The 27,301-nt window shown below is 50.3% G+C and overlaps 1 protein-coding gene across 3 annotated transcripts; it reads left to right on the forward strand.

Moving 5' to 3' along the window:
• The first annotated feature begins 420 nt into the window (after positions 1-420).
• S100A13 (S100 calcium binding protein A13) lies at positions 421-27,008 on the forward strand. 3 transcript variants are annotated; one of them, XM_060255862.1, is made up of 3 exons: positions 421-704; positions 8,689-8,954; positions 26,706-27,008. In XM_060255862.1, exons 2-3 carry the CDS (start codon positions 8,802-8,804, stop codon positions 26,841-26,843), a joined length of 291 nt encoding a protein of 96 aa, XP_060111845.1. In that variant the 5' UTR covers positions 421-704; positions 8,689-8,801; the 3' UTR covers positions 26,844-27,008. The 3 variants fall into 3 exon arrangements, with proteins under 3 accessions (XP_060111845.1, XP_060111853.1, XP_060111838.1); XM_060255870.1 differs by having other exon boundaries at positions 516-843; XM_060255855.1 differs by lacking the exon at positions 421-704 and adding an exon at positions 7,446-7,805.
• The last annotated feature ends 293 nt before the right edge of the window (positions 27,009-27,301 follow it).

Here is a 27,301-nt window from a genome sequence, read left to right on the forward strand (position 1 = left end):
GAGTTTAGAGGGCTCTTAGTTCAAGGCCTACTGTAAGCTCCGAGAGGATTGGCTACATCAGGGGTGTGTGGCCTCATATGCAAAGGAGTTTCTGCAACAACAACAAAAAGCCCTGGGCCAAGCTATCTTGCACCATGTACACGGCAGAGATTTATGTACTAAAAAGTGGGGCACACTTTGTCCCCAATTTTAATCCAGCAGCCCGCCCAAAGTCGTCCCTGAAGTTCAGAAAACACGTCCTTTTCTAAATGCCCGTGTTGTCTCGTTGTGTATGTGTCAGCTCGGCTATATCCTGTTGATTCGGCCTAGCAAAATACACAGATCTTCCCCCAACGAGCAGCCTGTTATGTTTTGATAGAAACCAGAGCGGCACACGTCACCCGATGAAATCCATTTTCCTAGACCGCTTCCACCTGGCGTGGACTCATCTGCCATGGGTGGAGAAGGCACAAAATCGGCCCTTGTGTGGTTTTTTCCAGCCGGCTTCACATAAGGCCTTTTTTCCCCTAGAGGCCTCGTTCGGATTCCTTTGGAAAGAAAAGTTTGCTTGTGAGCACTGGGGCAGGGTTTGCATGGAGAATTTTCTCCTGTCAGCAGGCAAGGAAACAGAACGTCATGAGCACTGACCAAGGATGGGGGGGTGAGCAGCGGATGGGATATGGGCGGTGTCTCTCTCCCTGCAAACTGAAACCAAACACCATTCGGTGAGTTCTAATGCTAACAGAGCATTGATCCTTCTGACCCCCCCTTGCCTCCGGAGTCTGGCTCCCCCCCCTCAAGTGTATAAAACCCTTTGCCTCTTTCCTTGGTTTGCATTTTCCTTGCTAAGAGAACAGCTCTGGGGTAAGTGGGGATTCTCTTTGGAAAGGGGCAGGTCGGGTCTCGCAACAGGGTGCGACCTGGGAGCTTGTGATGTTGTCTGTCTGCGTATGTATGTGTATGTGTGTAGGTGCTGGAAGGCAGATGAAGAGATTTTGTAGGTGGCGAATCACCTGGAAATTAACTAACAAACCAACCTCTTTCAGAGCCAGTTTGGTGGACTGGTTAAGTGTGCGGACTCTTATCTGGGAGAACCGGGTTTGATTCCCCACTCCTCCACTTGCAGCTGCTGGAATGGCCTTGGGTCAGCCATAGCTCTGGCAGAGGTTGTCCTTGAAAGGACAGCTTCTGTCAGAGCTCTCTCAACCCCACCCACCTCACAGGGTGTCTGTTGTGGGGGAGGAAGGGAAAGGAGATTGTGAGCCGCTCTGAGACTCTTCGGAGTGGAGGGCGGGATATAAATCCAATATCTTCATCTACCTCACAGGGTGTCTGTTGTGGGGGAGGAAGGTAAAGAAGATTGTGAGCCCCTCTGAGACTCTTCAGAGTGGAGGGAGGGATATAAATCCAATATCTTCATCTACCTCACAGGGTGTCTGTTGTGGGGGAGGAAGGGGAAGGAGATTGTGAGCCGCTCTGAGACTCTTCAGAGTGGAGGGAGGGATATAAATCCAATATCTTCATCTACCTCACAGGGCGTCTGTTGTGGGGGGAGAAGATATGGGAGATTGTGAGCCGCTCTCTCTAATTCAGAGAGAAGGGCGGGGTATAAATCTGCAATTTTTCTTCTTTCTTCTTCTTCTTCTTCTTCTTCTTCTTCTTCTTCTTCTTCTTCTTCTTCTTCTTCTTCTTCTTCTTCCTCTTCTTCTTCTTCTTCTTCTTCTTCCTCTTCCTCTTCTTCTTCTTCTTCTTCTTCTTCCTCTTCTTCTTCTTCTTCTTCTTCTTCCTCTTCTTCTTCTTCTTCTTCTTCTTCTTCTTCCTCTTCTTCTTCTTCTTCTTCTTCTTCTTCTTCTTCTTCTTCATAAAAGCGGCTGAAAAGTTCCACAGAAATCTTCTCTGGAGAGGCCGGAGGAAAAGCCTGCAAACTAATGAAGATGTCAACTGGTTGTGGTTAGAAAAAAAAGTTACTTTTGTATAGACAGCTAGACATAGCCTAACAAGACCAGAATCGTATCAGCTACAAGATATGGTTGACACCCACTGGGTGAGACAGTGGCTCAGTGGTAGAGCAACTGCTTGGTAAGCAGAAGCTCCCAGGTTCAATCCCCGGCATCTCCAACTAAAAAGGGTCCAGGCAAATAGGCGTGAAAAACCTCAGCTGGAGACCCTGGAGAGCCGCTACCACTCTGAGTAGACAAGACTGACTTTGATGGACCGAAGGTCTGATTCAGTAGAAGGCAGCTTCATATGTTCATAATCTTTGGGGAGGGACGGTGGCTCAGTGGTAGAGCAACTGCTTGGTAAACTGAAGGTCCCAAGTTCAATCCCCGGCATCTCCAACTAAAAAGGGTCCAGGCAAGTAGGCGTGAAAAACCTCAGCTGGAGACCCTGGAGAGCCGCTGCCAGTCTTAGACAATATTGACTTTGATGGACCCAGGGTCTGATTCAGTAGAGGGCAGCTTCATTTAGGGGAGGGACATTTAGGGGAGTGGCTTCATTTAGGGGAGTGGCTCAGTGGTAGAGCATCTGCTTAGGAAGCAGAAGGTCCCAGGTTCAATCTCCAGCATCTCCAACTAAAAAGGGTCCAGGCAAGTAGGCGCAAAAAACCTCAGCTTGAGACCCTGGAGAGCCACTGCCAGTCAGAGTAGATAATAATGACTTTGATGGACACAGGGTTTGATTCAGTATAAGGCAGCTTCATAGCTTCCTATGGTTCACTGACTTAAAAAAAAAAAGGGAGGGGGAGACATATTCATGGGAAAATGTATTGATGGTGACTAGACATGATAAAAGAGAGCCCCGGGGTGCAGAGTGGTAAAGCTGCAGTACGGCAGTCGGAGCCCTCTGCTCACGACCTGAGTTCGATGCCAGCAGAAGCTGGTTCAGGTAGCCGGCTCAAGGTTGACTCAGCCTTCCATCCTTCCGAGGTCGGTCAAAGGAGTCCCCAGCTTGCTGGGGGGGGGAGCGTAGATGACTGGGGAAGGCAATGGCAAACCACCCATAAAAAGTCTGCCATGAAAACGTGAAACAACGTCACCACAGAGTCAGAAATGACTGGTGCTTGCAGAGGAGACTACCTTTAGCTTTTTAGACATGAGAAACAAAGCTTTCATGTTCAGAGGCAATCTACCTCTGACTGCCAGGTATTGGAGGGGGGGAGACATGAAGACTTAGCTACAACTTTCAAAGCTGTAGGGAGCTTCTCAAACACATCTGGCTGGTCCGATCCAGTGGGGCTTGCAAAGGGACCATTGATTCGTAGCGCCACTGACTGTGAACTCACACCTGGGCACACTTAAGCTTGAAATACCTCCTCCCCCCTAAAAAAAAATACCTCAACAGGACTTACTATTTCCAAGCTGTACAGCCTGTCCTATGCATGCTTACTCGAAAGTAAATCTTGCTGTGCTCAAATGTGAGCATAAATTTGCAATTAATCGAATGATTAAAGCTTGCAGCCCTGATTTGGATCTGCCAATGGGTTTACTATCGTTCTGAGAATTGTTATAGATTCAGATGGGGGTAGCCATGTTGGAGCCACATGGGGCTCTTTCACACATATTTTGTGGCCCCCCATCCCATTAGCCGGGAGCTTGGAAAATGTGTTGCTTCCTTCCTACCTCTCTCCCCCCTCGCTTCCATCTCTTTTTTTCCACTTCTCCCTCCCCTCCCAATCTCCTCCCTTCCTCTCTTCCTCCTTCCTTCCTTCTTGAGGCTCTCAAGCATCTTCCTTCCTTCCTTCCTTCCTTCCTTCCTTCCTTCCTTCCTTCCTTCCTTCCTTCCTTCCTTCCTTCCTTCCTTCCTTCCTTCCTTCCTCCCTTCCTTCTTGAGGCTCTCAAGCATCTTCCTTCCTCCTTCCATCCTTCCTCCTTCCATCCTTCCTCCCTCCTTCCTTCCTTCCTTCCTTTCTTTCTTTCTTTCTTTCTTTCTTTCTTTCTTTCTTTCTTTCTTTCTTTCTTTCTTTCTTTCTTTCTTTCTTTCTTTCTTTCTTCCTTCCTTCCTTCCTTCCTTCCTTCCTTCCTTCCTTCCTTCCTTCCTTCCTTCCTTATGGCTCTCAAACATTTAACATTTATTCAATGTGGCTCTTATATTAAGCAATTTTGGCCACCCCTGGTCTGAAGCAACAAAACAAAGCGTGAGTCCGGTAACATCGTTAAGACCAACAAAGTTTAATTCTGGGAGAAAGCTTTCTGCGTACGCACACTTCTTTAGACATCTGAAAGCTTTTACCCAGAATTAAACTTGCTGCTCTCAGATTTGTAATAATTGTTCTGATTGCTGGTTTGATATCTGCATGAAAGCTCAGCCTTATGACCATGCTTACTACCCCAATTTCCCACTTAAAACTTCCCTTGTCCTAGAAACAACTTTAACAGCTTGAATTATGATGGCCTTGGTCTTCTCATTTGCAAAACAAAGAGGATGATCATGTTAGCATTGCCAATCCCCAGGTGGGGGCAGGGGATTCCTCGGTTTGGAGGCCCTCCCCCTACTTCAGGGTCATCAGGAAGTGCGAGGGGAGGAAGGAAAAGTCTGCTGGATGCTCAATTATTCCCCATGGAGACCTATTCCCATAGGGTATAATGGAGAATTGTTCTGCTGGTATCTGGGGCTCTGGGGATGTGTGTGTGTTTTGAAGTAAACGTGCCAAATTTGTAGCATAGCATCCGGTGCCTTTCCTCAAAACAGCCCCCAAGTTTCAAAAAGATTGAACCAGGGGGTCCAATTCTATAAGCCCCCCCAAAAGGAATTCACTGCCATAGGAGGTGGTGGCGGCCACAAGTATAGCCACCTTCAAGAGGGGTTTAGATAAAAATATGGAGCACAGGTCCATCAGTGGCTATTAGCCACAGTGTGTATATAAAATTTTTTGCCACTGTGTGACAGAGTGTTGGACTGGATGGGCCGTTGGCCTGATCCAACATGGCTTCTCTTATGTTCTTATGTGATCCTATCCTTCATTATTCCAATATAGGGAAGGCATTTAAAAGGTGTGCGGTCCCTTTAAATGTGATGGCCAGAGCTCCCTTTGGAGTTCAGTTATGCCACAACCTTGCTTCTGGCTCCACCCCCGATGTCTCCTGGCTCCACCCCCGATGTCTCCTGGCTCCACCCCCAAAGTCTCCTGACTCCACCCCCAAAGTCCCCAGATGTTTCTTGAATTGGACTTGCCAGCAAATCACAGCCAACATGCAGCAGCTCCCTGGGGTTTTCAAGTCATGAGATGTTCAGAGGTGGTTTGCCACTGCTTGCCTCTGTGTGCCTGTCCTGGTATTCCTTGGCTGTCTCCCATCCAAGTGCTAACTTGGGCCAACCTTGTTTAGCTTCCTAGGTCTGACGAGACTGAGCTAGCCTGGGCTATGCTGGTTAGGGCTAGTCCACATTACAGAATTGTTTTAAGCAGGGCTCTGTTTTTGTAGCAGGAACTCCTTTGCATATTAGACCACATCTCCCAGTTGTAGCCAGTTCTTCAAGAGCTTACAGGGTTCTTCTTACAGGGCCTGTTGTAAGCTCCAGGAGGATTGGTTACATCCAGGGCTTTTTTTTGTAGCAGGAACTCCTTTGCATATTAGGCCACGCCTCACTGATGTAGCCAATCCTCCTGGAGCTTACAGGGCTCTTAGTACAGGGCCTACTGTAAGCTCCAGGAGGATTGGCTACATCAGGGGTGTGTGGCCAAATATGCAAAGGAGTTCCTGCTACAAAAAAAGCCCTGGTTTTATGGACTACAGAGATCGCATGCCAAAAGCTTTGTGCATTTGAAATATTTGCTTATTTACTTCATTTAGGATGTGCTCTTCTTCCCGGTGGCCCCCATAGCTGCTTGCATCAGTTCCCCTTCTCTAGTTCATCCTCACAACACCCCTGGGAGGTAGCTTAAGCTGCACGTGACTAGCCCAAGGCCACCCAACGAGCTTCCAAGGCAGGATAGGGATTCGAACCTGGGTCTCCCAGATTCTGATTCTAACCACTACACCATGCTGTTGGTGAAATACTAACTGTTACGGTTGCTACCCAACAATAATAGTGGAAATGACTCATCCGCTAAGGCTTTCTAAGGTGCGGTCTCTGCCCCAGCCCTGGGCTCCTTTGGTTTTAATTATTCTTTGCTATTTTTAGTGGTTAAAAATATGCTTGCTTTATCAATGTAGAGGGAAAAAAGCGGGGCTCCCCGAGTTTAAGCCAGACTATAATAGAAAAAACGTCAGGGTAAAACTATACTAGCAAAACATACATACAGTATGTAATAAGGAAAACCCTTTTGACCTCTACTTCTGAGTAGACTCTGCTCCTAAATAATCTAAGATGAACAATATAGATGTGCACAAAAGGCACTTCAATATTCCAAAGCTTCTGCCTTAAACAGATTGCGAGGCTCTAGCTCAGGGGTGTCAAACTCATTCGTTATGAGGGCCGGATCTGACATAAATGAGACCTTGTTGGGCCGGGCCATGTCGAGTTGGGCCAAGCCATGTCGGGCCAGCCCATACGTGTACCTATTTAAGATTCGGTAGCACAGATATAAACTTTATAAAAGACACAAACACCATTAAATATATATTTTTAAAAAACTTAAAGCATGCTTAAAATGTTAGCACTCGTTCGTCTTAAAGGTGCTTTCTTTGTACTTCTCTCATGGGATCCAGGGAACTGGGCAAAGGAAGCTCTGGCTCTCTCCTTCCTTCTTCAGGGGACCAGGAGGGGGAGGAGCCTCAGCCAATAGAAGGAAGAAAAGCTTGGCTCAGTAGCTCTGCTGTGTGGTTGAGCAAGCCTTCCAAAGCGAGCTGTGATGCAGAAGGAAGCAAGAGAGAGGAAGAAGGAAGCAGATGACAGCCAGTTGCTCGGGGGCCTGATAGAAGCCCTCTGGGGGCCTGATTTGGCCCCCGGACTGCATGTTTGACACCCCTGCTCTAGCACATTCTTTGTAAGGACTAGGGTTGCCAATCCCCAGGTTGGGGCAGGGGATCCCCTGGTTTGGAGGCCCTCCCCCCGCTTCAGGGTCATCAGAAAGCGGGGGGAGGGGAGGAGAATGTCTGCTGGGCCCTCCATTATTCTCTATTAAGATCGATTCCCATAGGGTATAATGGAGAATTGATCCACAGGTATCTAGGGCTCTGGGGAGACTGCTTTTTGAGGCAGAGGCACCAAACATGCAGCATAGCATCCAATGCCTCTCCCCAAAATACCCTCCATATTTCAAAAAGACCAAGGGGTCCAATTCTATGAGCCGCAGAAGAAGGTGCCCCTATCCTTCATTATTTCCAATGGAGGGAAGGCATTTAGAAGGTGTGTGATCCCTTTAAATCTGATGGCCAGAACTCCCTTTGGCATTCAATTATTCTTGTCACAATCTTGTTTCCGGCCCCACCCCCAATGTCTTCTGGCCCCACCCCCAAAGTCTCCTGGCTCCACCCCCAAAGTCCCCAGATATTTCTTGAATTGGACTTGGCAACCCTAGTAACAATGGAGTGGGTTCTCACACTATCACTCTATGAAGGTTGCCTTCCTGATTGCATGCAGGTGTGGCAATTTAAAGTGACTCACTAACTGAATCTATTTTTAAATTAAGAATTTATTTTTAAATTAAGAATTCCCCCCCCCCTGGGCTTGAAGCAATGTTTGGACTTTTCACCATTCTTGTAAAAACAAAACTGGCATCAAATAGATCAGTAGTGAATATGCTGAGATTCAGTGAGTGAGTCACTTTAAATTGCTACAGCTGCATTCAATCAGGAAGGCAACCTTCATAGAGTGATACAGTGGTCCTTTGAGAACCCACTTGTCCTTGAGCTAGATCCTTGTGAGGAAGTCACAGGACTTTTGGGGTAAGGAGTAATAATATGCAACCTTTATTAAAAGTGTATAACTTTTATTGCATTTTTTTTTGTACTGTTGAATGCCGTGCCTTTTTGCCACAGTTCCACTGAAAAGCCATCAGTCTTGAAAAAGGCAACTGAACGTTTGACACCGGCTAACGTGGACTGGCCGTATGTGGATGAATTTATTCTTTGTCCTACACCTCACTGAAAAAACAGTGGACTGAAAGTGCAAGACTGTGCAATTTGTTTCTTTAAGTTTCTGTGTGCCATCTGGATGAAAGAATTCATCACAGCCTGTTTTCTCATGATTTTGGTTTATGAGTCAATAGCAGACTCTCAACCTTCTAAAAGTGCCTGAGTGCACTTATTTTTTTTGCAGGCTCTTTGAATTCATTTTGGTGCAGACTGTTTGCGAATACAGGCGATGTCTAAGTGCCTGTGTGCACTCTTGTGTTTCATATTGCAGTCTGCTTAAGGTAGAAGCTTTGGAATATTAAAGTGCCTTTTGTGCACATTTATATTGTTCATCTTAGATTATTTAGGAGCAGAGTCTACTCAGAAGTAGAAGCCAAAAGGGTTTTCCCTATTACATATATATGTTTTGATAGTATAGTTTTACCCTGACTTTTTTCTATTATAGCCTGCTTTATCAGTGTTGGCTGTGTTTGACAGAGGAGCTCTGGTTCTCTGCAAGCAAGAGGGATGCCACAGAAGCAGGCAGGAAGAGCTGGGCATGAAAAAGAGATGTCTTGTTTGGGCATCTTCATTACTGGGCTGGGGAATGAGAGCTGGGCCAGAATGCAGAGTGATTCTTTCACTCCATTTTCTCCTTCCTTCCTTCCTTCCGTCTTGGTTTCCATCTCACCCTTCCTCTCTTTTCTCTCTGCAGCACAAACCTTCAGCCCCATCTCCTGCCCTTTCCACACGGAAGGCATCCCTGACTTTTGCCCCGGCCCATCCCTTGACCGACCGTCTCAGCAGGTGGAAGAACTCCAGAGGATCATGGCCAGCGTCGAACTGACTGAGCTGGAGGTGGCCATTGAGAAAATTGTTTCTGCCTTCTTCACGTGTGCCAGCCGTGAGGGTAAAAAGAACACGCTGACAATCAATGAATTCAAGGAGTTGGCCACCACGCAGCTCCCAAATTTCATGAAGGTGAGCAAGGGCACTGGGCCAAGTAGTGTGTATGTGTGTGTGTGCGTGTGCGTGCAGGGTGTGTGTGTGTAGGGTTGCCAATCCCCAGGTGGGGACAGGATCCCCCGGTTTGGAGGCTCTCCCCCTGCTTCAGGGTCATCAGAAAGCGGGGGAGGGGGGAGGGAAAAGTCTGCTGGGCACTCCATTATTCCCTATGGAAACCGATTCCCACAGGAAATAATGGAGAATTGATCCATGGGTATCTGGGGCTCTGGAGGGGCTGTTTTTTGAGGTAGAGGCACCAAAATTTCAGCATAGCATCTAGTCCCTCTCCCCAAAATAACCACCAAGTTTCAAAAAGATTGGACCAGGGAGTCCAATTCTATGAGCCCCAAAAGAAGGTGCCCCTATCCTACATCTCTGCTGGAGGGAAGGTATTTAAAAAGTGTGCAGTCCCTTTAAATGTGATGGACATAATTCCCTTCAGAGTTCAATTAATGCTTGTCGCAACCTTACTCCTGGCTCCACCCCCAATGTCTCCTGTCTCCACCCCCAAAGTCCCCAGATATTTCTTGAATTGGACTTGGCAACCCTAGGTGTGTGGCAGCCAGGAACATTCTTTTATTTAAAGAAATAGTCTAAGACTGTGATCATGAACACAATGTGGTTTTTTAAAAATATGTTTTATAACTTTATATACTCTTAATAGCCTAATCTGTAGTCTTCAACCATTTGGGGTCTGTGGAAACATTTGAAATTCTGAGACAGTGTGGTGGGCAGAGCACAAAATGGCTGCCACAAAATGGCTGTCAAAGGGGCAGAGCCAGCCACAAAATGGCTGCTGCAGTGCCTCGGTGAAAATCTGTGTACTGTGGTGGCAGCTGCTACCAAAGTAATGTTTTTAAAAATCTGCACAACCAATCAAATCTCCGGTGGCCAATAAGAAGCCTTGTTATGCAAAACCTCCACCAGGCCTTACCCGCTTTCTAGAAACTCTTATCAGGCACTGGGCACAGTGCTGGTGGTTGCTGTGGTACCCACATTAGGGACCTCTATCTAATCTAATATGCTCTTCTGTACACGTGCAGCGGAATTAGACTGAAATGGACCAAATCAGTGGTGAGAAGCCAATTTGATGTAGAGGTTAAGTGTGTGAACTTATATCTGGGAGAACCGGGTTTGATTCCCTGCTCCTCCACATGCACTTGGTCAGGACTTTTTTTTTTGAGCAGGAACACACAGGAATGCAGTTCTGACTGGCTTGGTGTCAGGGGTGGGGCCTAATACGCAAACAAGCTCCTGCAGGGCCTTTTCTTTTAAAAAGCCCTGTGTGAAACAATGGTGACATCAGGGGTGTGTGGCCTAATATGCAAATGAGTTCTTGCTGGACTTTTTCTACCAAAAAAGCCCTGCGCCTGCTGATGTGACCTTGAGTCAGTCACAAGTTCTCGCAGAGCTGTTCTCTCAAGAGCAGTGTCTGTCAGGACTCTCTCAGCTCCACCTATCTCACAAGGTATCTGTTGGGGGAAAGGAAGGAGATTGTAAGTTGCTCTGAGACTCCTTCAGGTAGTGAAAGGTGGGGTATAAATCCAACCCCTCCTCCTTTTTCAGAAGCATTTTTGTGTGTGTGTTTAAAAAAGTGCCCCACAAGTAGAAAACCGGCATTGCTGGGCATGGACTTAAGCTTGTGATGTCCTAGCTTTCTGTTTGCGGGGCCATTTTTTGAAACATAGAAGAACGTTCTGCTACATTAAGCTTCTTTCTTCTTGTGCATGAGACAAGTACTTTCCTGTGTGATGTTGCAAATGCCTAGAGTTTCATGGAAATGTGTGTGTGTGTGTGTGGGGGGGGGGTTTCAGTGTTCTGTGTTACTGCCTCAGAGGTCTGTAGCTTGGGTGTGCGTTGAATTGATGATGAAGAAAAAGAGTTGGGTTTTTTATACCCCACTTTTCTGTATCATAAAAAAGGTAGTCCCCTGTGCAAGCACCGGTCATTTTTGACTCTGGGGTGATGTTGCTTTCACAATGTTTTCACGGCAGACTTTTAACGGGGTGGTTTGCCATTGCCTTCCCCAGTCTTCTACACTTCCCCCCCAGCAAGCTGGGTACTCATTTTACTGACCTTGGAAGGATGGAAGGCTGAGTCAACCTGGAACCAGCTACCTGAACCAGCTTCTGCTGGGATCGAACTCAGGTCGTGAGCAGAGGGCTCCGACTGCAGTACTGCAGCTTTACCACTGTAATGTACTGGGAGACGAGACGTGGTTAAGGCATTGGTCTTTAATCGCTGGTACATTACAGAACTGGGGAACACGCGGCCGGGTCCGCTAATATATACATGCACCCCGGATCAACCCCCCTGCTGGCCAGCCCAATCCTGGCCAGTTAAACTTCCCGCGCTTGGTCTTGATTGGTGGTGACTATTCCTGCGCTGCGCCAGGTAACCCGAGGACGTCCCGGCTTGCGCGGCGCGGGTGCAGAGTCCGATACTCTACACTCCTCCCCCCTTAGTTTAAACCACATAGTCCCGGAGGTACGCAGGTGCTCTCCGTTCCCGTGTCGATCTCCTCGGGGTCGCTCTTGGTGCGGAGGCTGGTTCCGTTGTGGGCGATGCTGCTTCTGGCTGCGGGATGTTGGGGTCTGTTTCAGGCTCCGGCTCTGGTTCGGTGTCTCTGGGGGCGTCATACGTGGGTAGTTCCTGTATTGGCGAGCGCCCCTCCGGACCTTCGGTTGCCCGCGGTTCCCTATTCCCTACCTCCTCTGTTTCTTCAGGTAGGGTGCGGCGGCGCAGCTGATCTATGTGCCGCCTTAGTACCTGGCCCCCTTCGGTGGTCACTTCGTATGACCTGGAACCTGTCACCCTAAGGACTCTCCCCGCGACCCACTCGGGACCGCTTGCGAAGTTCTTCGCGTATACCGGGTCACCCGGAAAGAACCCCCGCACCGCCTCCCGGACCTCTGGGGACCCGCGGACCTCGGGGGCCCGGTCGGGGTGCAGCCTGTCTAGGCGTGTTGTCAGTTTCCTCCCCATAAGCAGTTCTGCGGGGCTGGATCCCGTTATAGGGTTTGGGGTGATCCTGTTGTGGAACAGGAAGGCTGAGAGGCGGTGGTCCCAATCCCCTTGTACTATTCTCCCCAGTGCTTCCTTGGTGGTCCGCACCATCCGCTCCGCCTGGCCGTTGGTGGCCGGATGGAAGGGTGCGGATCTTATGTGTCGTATGAGGTACCTCTCCGTGAACTCCCTGAATTCCCGGGAGGTGAATGCAGTTCCGTTATCCGTCACCAGGGTGTCTGGGATCCCGTGCGTGCATAGGACCCTCCTGAGTGCCCGGACGGCTGCTGCCGTGGAGGTCGAGGCTACTGGAATCACCTCCAGCCATTTCGTGTAGGCATCCACAAGTATAAAAAAGATTTGGCCCTGATACGGGCCTGCAAAATCTAAGTGGAGGCGGGACCATGGTCGCCTGTTAGACTCCCATCTGTGGACCGGGGCTGATGGGGGATCGGGCCGGGATTCTTGGCAGGGTTGGCACCTCCTCACCCACCCCTCTATCTCCTCATCCATGCCCGGCCACCACACATAACTACGGGCCAGGGCTTTCATCCTCACGATGCCCGGGTGGGTCTCGTGGAGGTCTTCCAGTACCTGCTTGCGCAAGGGGGGGGGGACTACCACCCGGCTGCCCCAAAGCACACACCCCTTGTGGGTTGATAGCTCGTCCTTCCTGGACGCGAACGGCCTGAACGCGTCTTCGACTTTGCCTGATGGCCACCCCCTCCCCACCCAGTCCCTGACCCGTGCCAGGATGCGGTCCCTCCCTGTCGCCCGAGCCACCTCCGCCGCGTGCAGGGGGCGCTCGGGGAGCGATTCTATGAGCATTACCCCATGTGCAGGGGCGGGATCCGGTTCTGTCATGGGGAGCGGCAGGCGGCTGAGGGCATCGGCGTGTCCCATGGCTTTACCCGGGCGGTGGACCAGTTCATACGTGTAGGAGTTCAGGAACTGGTTCCACCTCAGGACCCTCTGGGATAGGATTTGGGGGGTCTGACGGTCTGGAGCTAGGAGGCCCAGGAGCGGCTTGTGGTCAGTGGCGATGGTGAAACGCCTACCGTAGAGGTAGTCGTTGAACTTGTGCACCCCCGCCACGATCGCCAAGGCCTCCTTGTCGATTTGAGCGTAGTTCCGCTCCGCTGGGGATAGAGTCCGCGAATAGTACGCGACTGGCACTTCCCTCCCGTCCGGGAGTTGGTGCCCCAAAACCGCTCCTACTCCGTAGGGGGAGGCGTCGCAAGCTAGGATCAGGGGTAGGTTTTCGTCGTAGTGGTGAAGTACCGCGTTAGAGACCAAGAGGTCCTTCACTGCTTGGAACGCCGCGGCTTGGCGTTGGCCCCAGACCCACGGGGCCTGTCTATCCAGCAAACGGTGCAGCGGTTCCGCTACGGCGGCTTTGTGCGGTAGGAACGTGTGATAAAAGTTCAACAATCCTAAAAAACTCTGTAGTTCTGCCTTGCATTTGGGCGCAGGAGCCTGGACTATGGCCCTGGTCTTGTCCGCCGTCGGGTGTATCCCCGCCGCGTCCACGGCGAACCCCAGGAACTCCACTCGCGGGACACCTAACAAACATTTCTCCTTTTTGACTCTCAGCCCCGCCGCTTGGAACCGTCTGAGGACCTCGCGCAGGCGGCAGCAGAACTCTCCTTCATTGGGGGCGGCGATTAAAACGTCGTCAAAGAAGGGTTGAACTCCGGGGATCCCTTTAAGGAGAGAGTCCATTATGCTCTGGAATATCCCCGGAGCCACACTGACCCCGAACTGCAGCCGTTTAACCCTGAACGCGCCCCTGTGGGTCACAATCGTCTGCGCCTCCGCTGTCTTAGCGTCGACCGGCAGTTGCTGGTATGCTTGTGCTAAGTCCAGCTTCCCAAAAACCTTCGCCCCGGCTAGCGCTGCTAGGACGTGGCTGACCACCGGGACTGGGTAGGGGTTGTCTTGTAGCGCCTTATTGATCGTGCACTTGTAGTCAGCGCAGATCCTCACCTCCCCATTGGGTTTGACGGGCGTTACTATGGGGGTTTCCCATTCCGCGTATGTTACCGGTTCTAGGACGCCCTGGGCCGTTAGGCGGTCCAGTTCTGCCTCTATTTTCGGCTTAAGGGCGAACGGGACGCGCCTCGCTTTAAGCCTTATGGGCCTGACCATTGGGTCAATCGGTAGGGTGATGGGCGGACCCTTATAGCTCCCCAACGACCCGTCAAAGACCTCGGGGAACTCCCGGCAGACCCCGTCGAAATTGCTTGCCTGCAAGTGGTCCACCCCCACCAGCTGGATCCCCAGGGGATTGAACCAAGCCAACCCTAGAAGTGTGGTCAGTTGGCGCTTGACCACTAGGATGTCCAGGGGCCCCCTGAAACCCCTTCTTTCCACATGCACCCGGGCCCACCCCACGATGTGTACTGGGTTCTTCTGAAAGTCCCTCAGTACGAAGTCCGCTGGCCTCGTTTGAAGGCGGCGGCGGGGGCATAGTTTCTTGAGGGTTTCCTCCGAAATGATAGAGATGGAGGAACCCGAGTCCACTTCCATGGTGCAGGGGGCGCCCTCGATTAGGACCGACATTTTGACCTTGTCTGGGGCCGAGAGGGGCAAGTTCAATACCTGCAGAGTGGTGGATGCCGTCGTGTGGGTGTCCAGGGAGTCGTGATGCGCTGATGGTTGTCGGCGGCTGTTCTTGGCCCGGCAAGCCCGAGCGATGTGGCCCGTCTTTCCGCAGCTGCGGCAGTCCAGGTTGCGGTACGGGCAGTCCCGGCGCTCGTGGGGGTCGCCGCAGCTGGCGCACCTGGGACCGGTGGTGGCGGTGGCCCTCTCCGTCGCTCGCTGTCTAGCGGGGGCCCTGGTGTCCGTTCTTTGGGGCCGTCGGAGTTGGAACGCTTCTTCCTCTGTTCGGTCTTCTGGCTCCGTTTCTCCTTGGTGGACTGCTTCACCTCGTGGCTGGCCGAACGCCTTGGTGGCCCTCTCGAAGGCCGTCGCCTCGTTGAAGGCTTGTTGTAGCGTTAGCTCCTCCTTCGCGAAGAGTTTCTGCTGCAATCGCTCGTCGCGGAGGCCCCAGACGAAACGGTCCCGCAGGGCTTCGTCCCTTTTATCAAAGTTGCAATTTCCGGCGATCTGCCGAAGGGCCGCCAGGTAGACCGCCGCTGTCTCCCCCGACTTTTGGTCCCTCTTGTGGAAGAGGAATCGGCGGGCGACGATGGACGGTTGGGGTGAGAAGTGGCCCGTGAGGAGCCTCACGACTTCCCGGTAGGTCCTCTCCGTCAGCTTAGCTGGAGCGGAGAGACCTCGTGCGATCTCGAAGGTCTCTTCGCCACAGACGCTCAGCAGGACGTCTCTCTTTCTTTCGTCATCGTCGATCAGGTTCGCCCGCAGGTAGCACTCGACCCTTTCGGTGTAGGTCTCCCATCTCTCGGGGTGCTCCGGGTTGAATTCCGCAAGATGGCCCGTCGTTACACTCGAGTTCGCCATGGTGGCGGCGGGCTGCCCGATCCTGCGGTCTCTCGCCGTCCTCGTCTCCTGCCTGACCTATCTAGATCCCATCCTCGTCGCCAGTGTAATGTACTGGGAGACGAGACGTGGTTAAGGCATTGGTCTTTAATCGCTGGTACATTACAGAACTGGGGAACACGCGGCCGGGTCCGCTAATATATACATGCACCCCGGATCAACCCCCCTGCTGGCCAGCCCAATCCTGGCCAGTTAAACTTCCCGCGCTTGGTCTTGATTGGTGGTGACTATTCCTGCGCTGCGCCAGGTAACCCGAGGACGTCCCGGCTTGCGCGGCGCGGGTGCAGAGTCCGATACTCTACAACCACTCTGCGCCACGGGGCTCTTTTCTGTATCATAAGGAGTCTCAAAAAGGCCTACAATTGTCTTCCCTTTTGTTACCCACAACAAGTGCTTTATGCAGTAGGTGGGGGCTCAGAGGGCTCTGAGAGAACAGGGACTGACTCAAGGTCACCCAGCTGGCTGCATGCAGAGAAGGAGTGGGGAATCAAACTTGGCTCTCCAGATTAGAGTCTTAACCACCACTCCATACTGATGATGGGCTAGCTTGGGGCCACCATATGAGTTTAAATAAGACCGTGGATTCATGCCGTGTTACACACATCGGTTGTTCTTGCCTGTCAATATCCCATGGAAACCAGGCCCAACAAATGTGTCTTGGCTACTCCAAACTGGAGAGGGGGGGCTCCTGACATTCAATTGTCCTCCATGACAACAAGACCTGCAGCTAGAAAGCTAGAATATCAGGAAGAGGAGGGGCTGTGGCTCAGGGGTAGAGCATCTGCTTGACACAAAGAATGTCCCTGGTTCAATTCCCGGCATTTCCAGTTTAAAGGACTAGGCAGTAGGAGAGCTGCTGCTGGTCTGAGTAGACAAGACTGACCTTGACGGACCATTGGCCTGATTCAGTATAAGGAAGTATAAGGCAGCTTCATGTGTTCAAGAGGAGGTCAAGTTAGAACCTTTTTAATCCCAATAGGTGAGTTTTTGCCCTGACCTGGTTTAAACCACTGCAAAAGGAGCCAGCCCAGCCCCAGCTGAGGTGGCACAGAGCTCTCAACTCCGGTAGTCCAGCTGTTCCTTTCTTGCAGCTCTGAGCTGCCTTGTCTGGGGGCTGGCTCCTCTTCAGTATAGCCGAATATACCCGAATAAAAGCTGGAAAAAGGCTTGTATTCGGGCTCAGCAATGCCAGTAGTCAATCAGCTTATCTGAATCTGTATTCGGCTTAAATGATACTGGTATTTTTTCGATATTTTTTTCAGCTCAGTTTATGCCGAATTCACACCCCTAGCTGTGACTTGATGGCACTTTTCACCACCGCCAGTCTAGTGTTCTGAAGTGGAAATAATTTTTGTTTTGTCTAGGGGAAGTACTTAAGCATGTGAATATCCTGACAGCAGTCTGAAGCAATGTTCCCTCTAAGCTGCAGAGTGTTGTGAGCAAAAATTCTACTTTGCGAGCTACTGGCATTAAAGGTGTGAGCTACTGCATAAATTAGTGTGCTCTGGGGCCATCCTTCCTGAGCTAAGACAAAAAAGTGTGCGCTGGAGGCTAAAAATCTGTGAGCTAGCTCACGCTAACTCAGCTTAGAGGGAACACTGGTCTGAAGTATTATGAGCTAGATGCAAAAGATGAAGAAGATATTGGATTTATATCCCGCCCTCCACTCAGAAGAGTCTCAGAATGGCTCACAATCTCCTTTAGCTTCCTCCCCCACAACAGACACCCTGTGAGGTGGGTGGGGCTGGAGAGGGCTCTCACAGCAGCTGCCCTTTCAAGGACAACCTCTGCCAGAGCTATGGCTGACCCAAGGCCATGCCAGCAGGTGCAAGTGGAGGAGTGGGGAATCAAACCCGGTTCTCCCACTTAAGAGTCTGCACACTTAACCACTTCACCCAACTGGCTAGTCTTTCTTTCCTCAGGTTCAATGGAAAAACCTCTGCTTTGCAAGGTTCCAGGGTCAATGCCTGGCTATTTTGAACTTAAAAGATCAGGCACTAGGATTTTTGTCTGTTGTGAACAAGCGTTGATGCATTTTTATTGGGTGATGTTCACTTTTTTGAGAGAACAAGACAATCCCCCTGTCTCACCACACCATCATTTTCCAAACCTCTAGCATTTATTTATTTAGATCAAGATGGGTAGCTGTGTTAGTCAGTCTGTAGCAATAGAAAAGAGCAAGAATCCAGTAGCACCTTCTAGACTAAAAAAAAAATTGGGGCAGAGTAGGAGCTTTTGTGAGATATGCTCACTTCAGAGAGCCAGTTTGATGTAGTGTTTAAGTGTGCGAACTCTAATCCGGGAGAACCGGGTTTGATTCCCCACTCCTCCACTTGCACCTGCTGGAATGGCCTTGGGTCAGCCATAGCTCCTGGCAAGAGTTGTCCTTGAAAGGGCAGCTGCTGTGAGAGGCCTCTCCAGCCCCACCCACCTCACAGGTGTCTGTTGTGGAGGAAGAAGATATAGGAGATTATAAGCCGCTCTGAGTCTCTGATTCAGAGAGAAGGGTGGGGTATAAATTATATTGCCTTCATTGTTGTTTCAGCCCAGTCAACACAAACTAGCAATCACCAGACCTCAACTTGTGATTCTTTTAATCTGCGAAAACAATATTTCCATGATTCTGCATACTAATTCACTGCCCACTTTCTCTATATTTAGAACTGCTTTCTGTTCCATTCCTATTGTCTGATGAAGTGTGCTCCCAACACACAAAAGCTTACATTCGGAATAAAACTTGCTTGGTCTTAAAGGTGCAAACTTGACTCCTGTTTGTTCTTCAGATACAGCTACATATCTGAAGCTGTATCTGAAGAAGAAGAAGGAGAAGATGATGATATTGGATTTATATCCCGTCCTCCACTCCGAAGAGTCTCAGAGCGGTTCACAATCTCCTTTACCTTCCTCCCCCACAACAGACACCCTGTGAGGTAGATGAAGATACTGGATTTATATCCTGCCTGTGGCGGAACCGGCCCGATTCTACCTTCAGACCCGGTCCCGTCAGCTCCCTATCGAGTCGCCAACTCCTGGAGGGAGCTATTTCTCCTCCTGCCCCTTGGGCGCGCTGCCACCACCTGCTCAGTCCCGGGGTTCAGATTGAGAGGAACAGGACTCCCAATCCCCCTCTCCAGCTGTGAGGCTAGGCCTCCAGGTCCTCTGCCACCCTGCACTTGGGTTTCACAGAGACCTCAGCGCGTCTTTGGGGCACCCCTGGAGGATTGGCACCTTATCCAACTGCATGCCTTCCCCCTTCCCCGGGGCCCCCTTCTCAAAAACAGCGTGGTCTAAAGCGGTTTGGGGATCTATGTGGTACAGAGTTTGACTGCCAGCATTTTAAACAGAAAAAACATTTATTTAAAAGGGAAAAGGATAGGGAAAGAAAAACAAAACAAAAACAGTTGCATCTAAAAAAGTAGCACAGCACAGCACAGCACAGCACAGCCCAGCACAGCACAGCCCAGCACAGCAACCAGTATAACAAAGAAAAGGTGATTATAAACGCATCCGGCTGGCCCTGCTCTAAACTTGCCCTGTCTTGTGAATTACTTACTTAGTCTGCCTGCCTGGGCCTTCCCAGGCAGGAGCCTCCATTGCTCACCACATGCTCGCTCGAGCCCCAGTTCAAATCTGGCTGCTCTTCCTGCCTAACACATGCAAGGAACAACAGCACTTCCTGCCTCTCTAGGAGATTTCCCCCCTAGCGTTGTTGGTTTGGCTCTGAAAGGGGAGGGGGAGTGAGGGGAAGGCTACAAAGCCTGCTGAATGGATTTACTGATCCCTGCCTTTTTGGATGAAGCACCAACACTCTCAGATGGCGTTTCTCCACACGTCCCCCTCCTTAAATTCTGAGCCGGAGGGGTTGCCTCCTACAGAGGTGACCCCGTAGCAGAATCCAAACAAACAAGGAGAAACCCATTAACCCAAAATATTACACAAACATTCAGGTATTTCTCCAATAATACACAAAGTCCAGCACCCTCGGTGCCCATGTCCTTTCTGGACAAAACGTTGCATTGCTGCATGCAGAAGGAATGTCCAGTCTTTAAGATGTACTCCTCCATCTCCCAGGACCACCTCTGGAGTTTGGTGCTCTCCCTCCGTGGCTGCTGTTGCTGGGGTGAGTGGTCCATCAAAGGAGGACATTCCTGGCCCCACATATGAGGTTGGAAACTGCCCAGTTCCCACACAGTTGCTTCTTTATCCCTCATTGGTGGAATGTTCCCTCTGTCCACTCTGTCCTCCCAGAAAACCACCTCTGGGGCTCCAAACAATTGCTGTCCCAGCTTCTTTTTGTCTCCTTCCTTCCTACCTCTATGCAACACCATGGACCTCGCAGAGACTGGCTGTGGTACATTCACCTGCACCACTTTAACTGCCTTTCCCATTTTCTCCATAGCCACCACATAAGTAGCCTCGTCTAGGTCATACACAATCACATGGGGTCCCACCCATTCCACTTTCCGTTCACCAGTATGAAGTGGCAGGGAAACCATCACCCTATCCCCTGTCTCAACTTCTGAGAACTCCACTTTCTGGTCCCTTGCCAACTCACACAGTGGATCCAGCCTAGGGTCACTTTGAACCTCAGACAGGAACATTTCTGGCTCCCCCAGACTTCCTGTCACCTGTTCCTTCAAGCCACCCCTAGTCCCACTGTTTCCAGAACACTCAGCCAAAGTTTGATCTGGGTTCTCCGCCCCCTCAGTTGGTTTTTCAGTGTCAGCCAACTGAGCTCCTTCCTGCCTGGAACGCTCCACAGCATCCTGCGGCCCTTGTGGAAATTGGCACCCCTCTTCCCATTGGGCACACCCTCCTTCAGGGTTTGAGACAGACTGGTCCTCCCCCTCCCTGGTTGGTGGTGAGGTGGCTTCCCTAAAGTGGCCTTCCTCCCCCCACCTTCCCCTGAGGGTTTGGCTTGGGTTCTCAGTCCCCTCGGTTGGTTTTTCAGCACTACCCAACTGACCCCCTTCCTGCCTGGAAGGTCCCACAGCTTCCCAGGATTCCTGTCTGCCCTGCTTCAAGACGACCTGTTTTGAGAGCGTCTCGGACGATCCCACTTCCTGATCCACAGCTACTTGGTGAACCGGTTCCAACCTAAGGCCGCTCCGGACCCCCTCCTGGAACCGCTCCCGTTCCCCCAAGCCTTCAGCTATGTGCTCCTCTGAGCCCACATTAGCCTTGCTGCTCTCAGAACCTCCTGTGAAATCTCCACTCTCCACCTCTGTCTTTTCAGGTTGCACATCCTTTATGCTAGACAGGTTCCCTTCCGCGCTAGGAACATCGACAGCCTCTTGCTGCACTTGGAGAAAGCTACACCCCTCTTCCCCTTGGGAACACCCTACTCCAGGGCTTGAGACAGGCTGGTCCTCCCCCTCCTGGGTGACTGCCCTCTCTTCGTCCTCAGTAACCTGGGCTATTTCCCCCTCCCTGGTTGGTGGTGAGGTGGCTTCCTTAAAGTTGCCTTCCTCCTCCCACTTCCCCCTGGGGGTTTGGCTGCGGGGTACAGCCTTGATAGAGTACTGGCCAACCACCAAATCCCGGCCCAATAACACTGGAACTGTTTGTTCCTTCATTACCCCACATTCAGAATAGGATTTACCTTCTTGTGGAGCCAAACCCCTGAACTGCTTTCGGGAGTGGTCTGGCCCCAGTTTAAACCTTTTAAATACAGTGGCTTTATAGGCCGCAAAAGTTATCCCCCCATCTTCCATAGGCATGCTGTGATAGATGGCTGAGAGTTCTCCAGTCAGGATGCTACAGAGGTAAGACATATAGTCTTCCTCTGCAATCCCCCACTGTTTGGCTGCCCTCTCAAAGTTGGAGAGGTATGTGGAGGGGTCTTCTCCCTCCTTGTACACTGCAAAGTCTTTGGGGGTGACTTGGATCTCTTTGCTTAGTTCAGCTTCCAGACGTAGCACCTCAAGCTCATGGCGACGTTGCTCTTCCTGCTCCCGTCTGTGGATTTCAGCTCGTCTCAGCTCTCTCTCTCGTTCCTCCTGTCTGCGGACTGCATCCCTCTCTGCTTGTCGTTCCTCTCTCTCTCGTTCCTCCTGTCTGCGGACTGCATCCCTCTCTGCTTGTCGTTCCTCTCTCTCTCGTTCCTCCTGTCTGCGGACTTGGTCCGCCTTGATACGCATTCTTGCCAGTTCCAACTGTAGCTGCAAGATTACTTCTGACTGGGTGGGGGCCACTTTTGCAGGGGCCCCTGCATGCTCAAGATGCTCCAACAGGAGGACTTGCATATCTACTACAGTCAGGTTGTCACACTCCAGTTCTTGCTTTGCGCACTCTTCCTGGAGCTGTGGCTTTGTCATCTTCAGGATTTCCAGTTTCTTAGCACGCTCCATCCTAACTAGCTAAACTTTCCCTACTCCAGTTGACCCGAAAAGAAAACAAAACCGCTGTTGCTTCCTCTGGGTGCTTGCACGCATCAAAAACCAAAAATGCCTGGCCAATCAAGTTCTCTGTTTGTTCTCATCCCACCGCTGCCACCAAGTGTGACGGAACCGGCCCGATTCTACCTTCAGACCCGGTCCCGTCAGCTCCCTATCGAGTCGCCAACTCCTGGAGGGAGCTATTTCTCCTCCTGCCCCTTGGGCGCGCTGCCACCACCTGCTCAGTCCCGGGGTTCAGATTGAGAGGAACAGGACTCCCAATCCCCCTCTCCAGCTGTGAGGCTAGGCCTCCAGGTCCTCTGCCACCCTGCACTTGGGTTTCACAGAGACCTCAGCGCGTCTTTGGGGCACCCCTGGAGGATTGGCACCTTATCCAACTGCATACCTTCCCCCTTCCCCGGGGCCCCCTTCTCAAAAACAGCGTGGTCTAAAGCGGTTTGGGGATCTATGTGGTACAGAGTTTGACTGCCAGCATTTTAAACAGAAAAAACATTTATTTAAAAGGGAAAAGGATAGGGAAAGAAAAACAAAACAAAAACAGTTGCATCTAAAAAAGTAGCACAGCACAGCACAGCACAGCCCAGCACAGCAACCAGTATAACAAAGAAAAGGTGATTATAAACGCATCCGGCTGGCCCTGCTCTAAACTTGCCCTGTCTTGTGAATTACTTACTTAGTCTGCCTGCCTGGGCCTTCCCAGGCAGGAGCCTCCATTGCTCACCACATGCTCGCTCGAGCCCCAGTTCAAATCTGGCTGCTCTTCCTGCCTAACACATGCAAGGAACAACAGCACTTCCTGCCTCTCTAGGAGATTTTCCCCCTAGCGTTGTTGGTTTGGCTCTGAAAGGGGAGGGGGAGTGAGGGGAAGGCTACAAAGCCTGCTGAATGGATTTACTGATCCCTGCCTTTTTGGATGAAGCACCAACACTCTCAGATGGCGTTTCTCCACACTGCCCTCCACTCCGAAGAGTCTCAGAGCGGCGCACAATCTCCTTTACCTTCCTCCCCCACAACAGACACCCTGTGAGGTATATGAAGATACTGGATTTATATCCCGCCCTCCACTCCGAAGAGTCTCAGAGCGGCTCACAATCTCCTTTACCTTCCTCCCCCACAACAGACACCCTGTGAGGTAGATGAAAATATTGGATTTATATCCCGCCCTCTGCTCCAAAGAGTCTCAGAGCGGCTCACCATCTCCTTTACCTTCCTCCCCCACAACAGACACCCTGTGAGGTGGGTGGGGCTGGAGAGGCCTCTCACTGCAGCTGCCCTTTCAAGGACAACCTCTGCCAGAGCTATGGCTGACCCAAGGTCATGCTAGCAGGTGCAAGTGGAGGAGTGGGGAATCAAACCCGGTTCTCCCAGATAAGAGTCCGCGCACTTAACCACTACACCAAACTGGCTCTCCACTAGAAGTGAGCAGTGACTCACAAAAGCTCACACCCTGCCGTTTATATTATTTACCTGCTTCAATTTTGTCTTCTTTTCCGGATAAGACTTCAAAAAGATTACACAGTTATAAATGGCCAGGCAATGAAGACATTGACCAATTTCGCACTAGAGCTTTAATCCTGGTTTAACTCTGTCCCCAAACTGACTTTCTACACTAAAACCATAGAATCATAGAGTCATAAAGTTGGTTTCTCTGATTCTAGTGTAGAAAGTCAGTTTGGGGATAGAGTTAAACCAGGATTAAAGCTCTAGTGTGAAATTGGTCAGAATAATACATACAAGGAACCAGATCATGCAAACCACTATGGTAATAAAACCAGATCACGCAAACCACAGTGAACTGGAAGCAGTATAATAGAGCACATACACTGGATTTTGCAGTTAGAGAACAATGAAACAATAGAGTAGATTACACGATTAGTGAATGCTGAAGCACAAAATGCATCCAGTAAACAATGTGGGGAGGTGACTGCCTGAAACAAGGGTTCACAAACTTTTTCAGACTGCAAGGGTCCTTTGGAATTCTGGCACAGGATGCTGGGCGCAGCCACAAAATATCTTCCATGGGAGGTGAAAACAACCACAAAATGTCTGCCATTGGAGACAGGGCCAATCACAAAATGCCAGGAAGTGAGGCGACGCATAACTCGGATTGATACAGGTGGGCAGCCAATAGGGTTCCCAATCCCCTGGTGAGTAAGGAAACAAAAGCACCGCTACCGTAGGGTTGCCAAGTCCAATTCAAGAAATATCTGGGGACTTTGGGGGCGGAGCCAGGAGACTTTGGGGGTGGAGCCAGGAACAAGGGTGTGACAAGCATAATTGAACTCCAAGGGAGTTCTGGCCATCACATTTAAAGGGACAGCACACCTTTTTAAATGCCTTTCTTCCACAGGAAATAATGAAGGATAGGGGCACCATCTTTTGGGGCTCATAGAATTGGACCCCCTGTTCCAATCGTTTTGAAACTTGGGGGGGTATTTTGGGGAGAGGCACTAGATGCTATACTAAAAATTTGGTGCCTCTACCTCAAAACATAGGCCCCCCCCAGAGCCCCCAATACCCGCGGATCAATTCCCCATTATTCCGTATGGGAATCGTTCTCCATAGGGAATAATAGAGTGCCCAGTAGACATTTCCCTCCCCCCCCCGCCCCCCGCTTTCTAAACCAGGGCCTCCAAACCAGGGAATCCCCTGCCCCCTCCCTCTCTCACACACACAAATACTTACTGGGTCTTGTTCCTACAGAACTTTACTTGATCTAAAAACGAAAGCAAAACAAAGGGAGGGGCCGTTCTCCAAAGCCCTTCCTGTTTCCTGCTCAGCCTTAAAGGCACATATTTTAAAAACGGACCTGCAGGAGCTCTAAAACTACATGGTGATTATGGGGAGCGAGGCTTACCCCGCCGGCCAGCTGGCTGGGGGCGGGAGAAGCCTGTGAAAACGGGGGATCCCCCGCTGGGACCTGGGGATTGGGAAGCCTACGCTATCGTGAAATCTAGCTTCAAACTGTCAAAAAATTACAAAATTAAGCAATATTAGAAAAGTCTTGTATCTTAAATATCCAAACACCACGAATTCTTATACAATAAGGAACGGTTGCACCAGAATGCCAGTCCCGCTTTTTTTCATCAATAGAAGTTGTAGCTCCTTTGCGAAAAAATCCAGTGAAATTGACGAATGTTCAACACGTTCAGGAATCTTGAATCCGTGCAGCCCACAGTTCATAGGGCTGTACAGCCAGCAGTCCAAAAGCAGCAACAAGTTTGTACTATTTTCCTGTTTCACCTTAGCTTCTTCAAGCTCCTCATTAAGAATTTTCAAACACCGGGTAAGAACGCCGTCTGTTTTACTCAAAAGTGATTGTGAAAGTGGCCCTCCCCCCGCTTCAGGGTCATCAGAAAGCGGGGGGGGGGGGAGGGAAATGTCTGCTGGGCACTCCAATATTCCCTATGGAGACCGATTCCCATAAGGTGTAATGGAAAATTGATCCGTGTGTATCTGGGGCTCTGGGTGAGCTGTTTTTTTGAGGTAGAGGCACCAAATTCGCAGCATAGCATCCAGTGTCTCTCCTCAAAATACCCTCCAAGTTTCAAAAAGTTTGGACCAGGGGGACCAAGTCTATGAGCCCCCAAAGGCACCGGAAGGTGTCCCTTTCCTTCATGATTTCCAGTGGAGGGAAGGCATTTAAAAGGTGTGCGGTCCCTTTAAATGTGATGGCCAGAACTCCCTTTGGAGTTCAATTATGCTTGTCACAACCTTGTACCTGGCTCCACCCCCAAAGTCCCCAGATATTTCTTGAATTGGACTTGGCAATCCTAGTAGCCATGTTGGTTTGAAACAACAGAAGAAAGGTTGAATCCAGAAGTACCTTTAAGACCAATGAAGTTTTATTCTTTAAGACCAACCAAGTTTTATTCTGGGTATAAGTGTTCATTTGCCCGCACACTTCTACTGCGATGTTATTGAATATTATTAAGCGCCTTACATTTCTGTTTGGGTCGGGTTAAGATATTAATGCTGTGGGGTGGTGAAGTACTGGACGTTTCCATTAGGGGTTAAAAGCCTGTTTAAACAATCTCCTGTATCTTCTCCCCCCCCCCCCCACAAAAGACACCCTGTGAGGTGGGTGGGGCTGAGAGGGCTCTCACAGCAGCTGCCCTTTCAAGGACAACACCTGCAATTCTTTTATTATTATTTTGTGGTTGGTTTTGTTATTTATTTATGTATGTAATCTGTCCTGAGCCCTTTCAAGGGAAAGGGCAGAATATAAATCTACTAAATAAATAAATATCCATTCTCTGCGACAGGGCTTTTTTATAGCAGGAACTTCTTTGAATATTAGGCCACACCCCCTGATGTAGCCAATCCTCCAAGAGCTTACAGGGCCTACTGTAAGCTTTAGGAGGATTGGCTACATCAAGGGGTGTGGCCAAATATGCAAAGGAGGTCCTGCTAGAATTCCACCCCTGAGATCAGGGCTTTTTTTGTAGCAGGAACAACTTTGCATATTAGGCCACACACCCTTGATGCAGCCAATCCTCCAAGAGTTTACAGGGCTCTTCGTACAGGGCCTACTGTAAGCTCCAGGAGGATTGGCTACATCAGGGGTGTGTGGCCTAATATGCAAAGGAGCTCCTGCTAGAATTCCATCCCTGGGCCACGCCCCTGTGATGTAGCCAATCCTCCAAGAGCTTACAAGGCTCTTAGTACAGGGCCTGCTATAAACTCCTGGAGGATTGCTACATCAGGAGGGTGTGGCCTAATATGCAAAGGAGTTCCTGCTACAAAAAAGCCCTGCTTTTCGAGCTGATCATGCACTGAGATAAACTGAACTGGGGTGACTTTCCCGTTCCTCTTTCTGCAGGACGTTGTGGATCTCGATGAGAAGATGAAGAGCCTGGACGTCAACAACGACGAGGAGTTGAAATTCAACGAGTACTGGAGGCTCATTGGGGAGCTGGCTAAGTGCATCAAGAGGGAGAAAATGGAAAAGAAGAAGTGAGCGGGGTGTGTGTGTGTTTACGTGTGTGCGTTTGCAGGCGAGGTGGATGGGGGTGAACAGAACACTGTTGGAAGGTGCTTGGGGGGATAAAGAAGAGGATTGGATCACGCAGAAATAAAAAACTGATGTTGTTCCAAGGTCGCAAATAAAAAGTGCTTCCTCTGAGTTGGTGTCGCTGTGTTGTGTCTTTAGCGTAGGGCCTGCAGAACACTTCAAACCATGTAAGAACCACCGTTTGAAATTGTTGGTGAACAATGGAAGACGGTGTAGCACAATAATACTATGTCAATAAGGAACAATGATGACAACAATTTCTGTATCCAACCTCTAGTACAGGGGTGGGGAACGTCAGGCCTGAGGGCCATTTATGGCCCTTGAGATCACTTGGTCCGGCCCTCGGGGATTGCTGGGCCGAGCCCCTTCCTCCCTCTCATGTGAAGGACTGCTGCTGGGGTATG

This window comes from Heteronotia binoei, chromosome 1 (assembly GCF_032191835.1).
Source record: "Heteronotia binoei isolate CCM8104 ecotype False Entrance Well chromosome 1, APGP_CSIRO_Hbin_v1, whole genome shotgun sequence".
Taxonomy (NCBI): domain Eukaryota; kingdom Metazoa; phylum Chordata; class Lepidosauria; order Squamata; family Gekkonidae; genus Heteronotia; species Heteronotia binoei.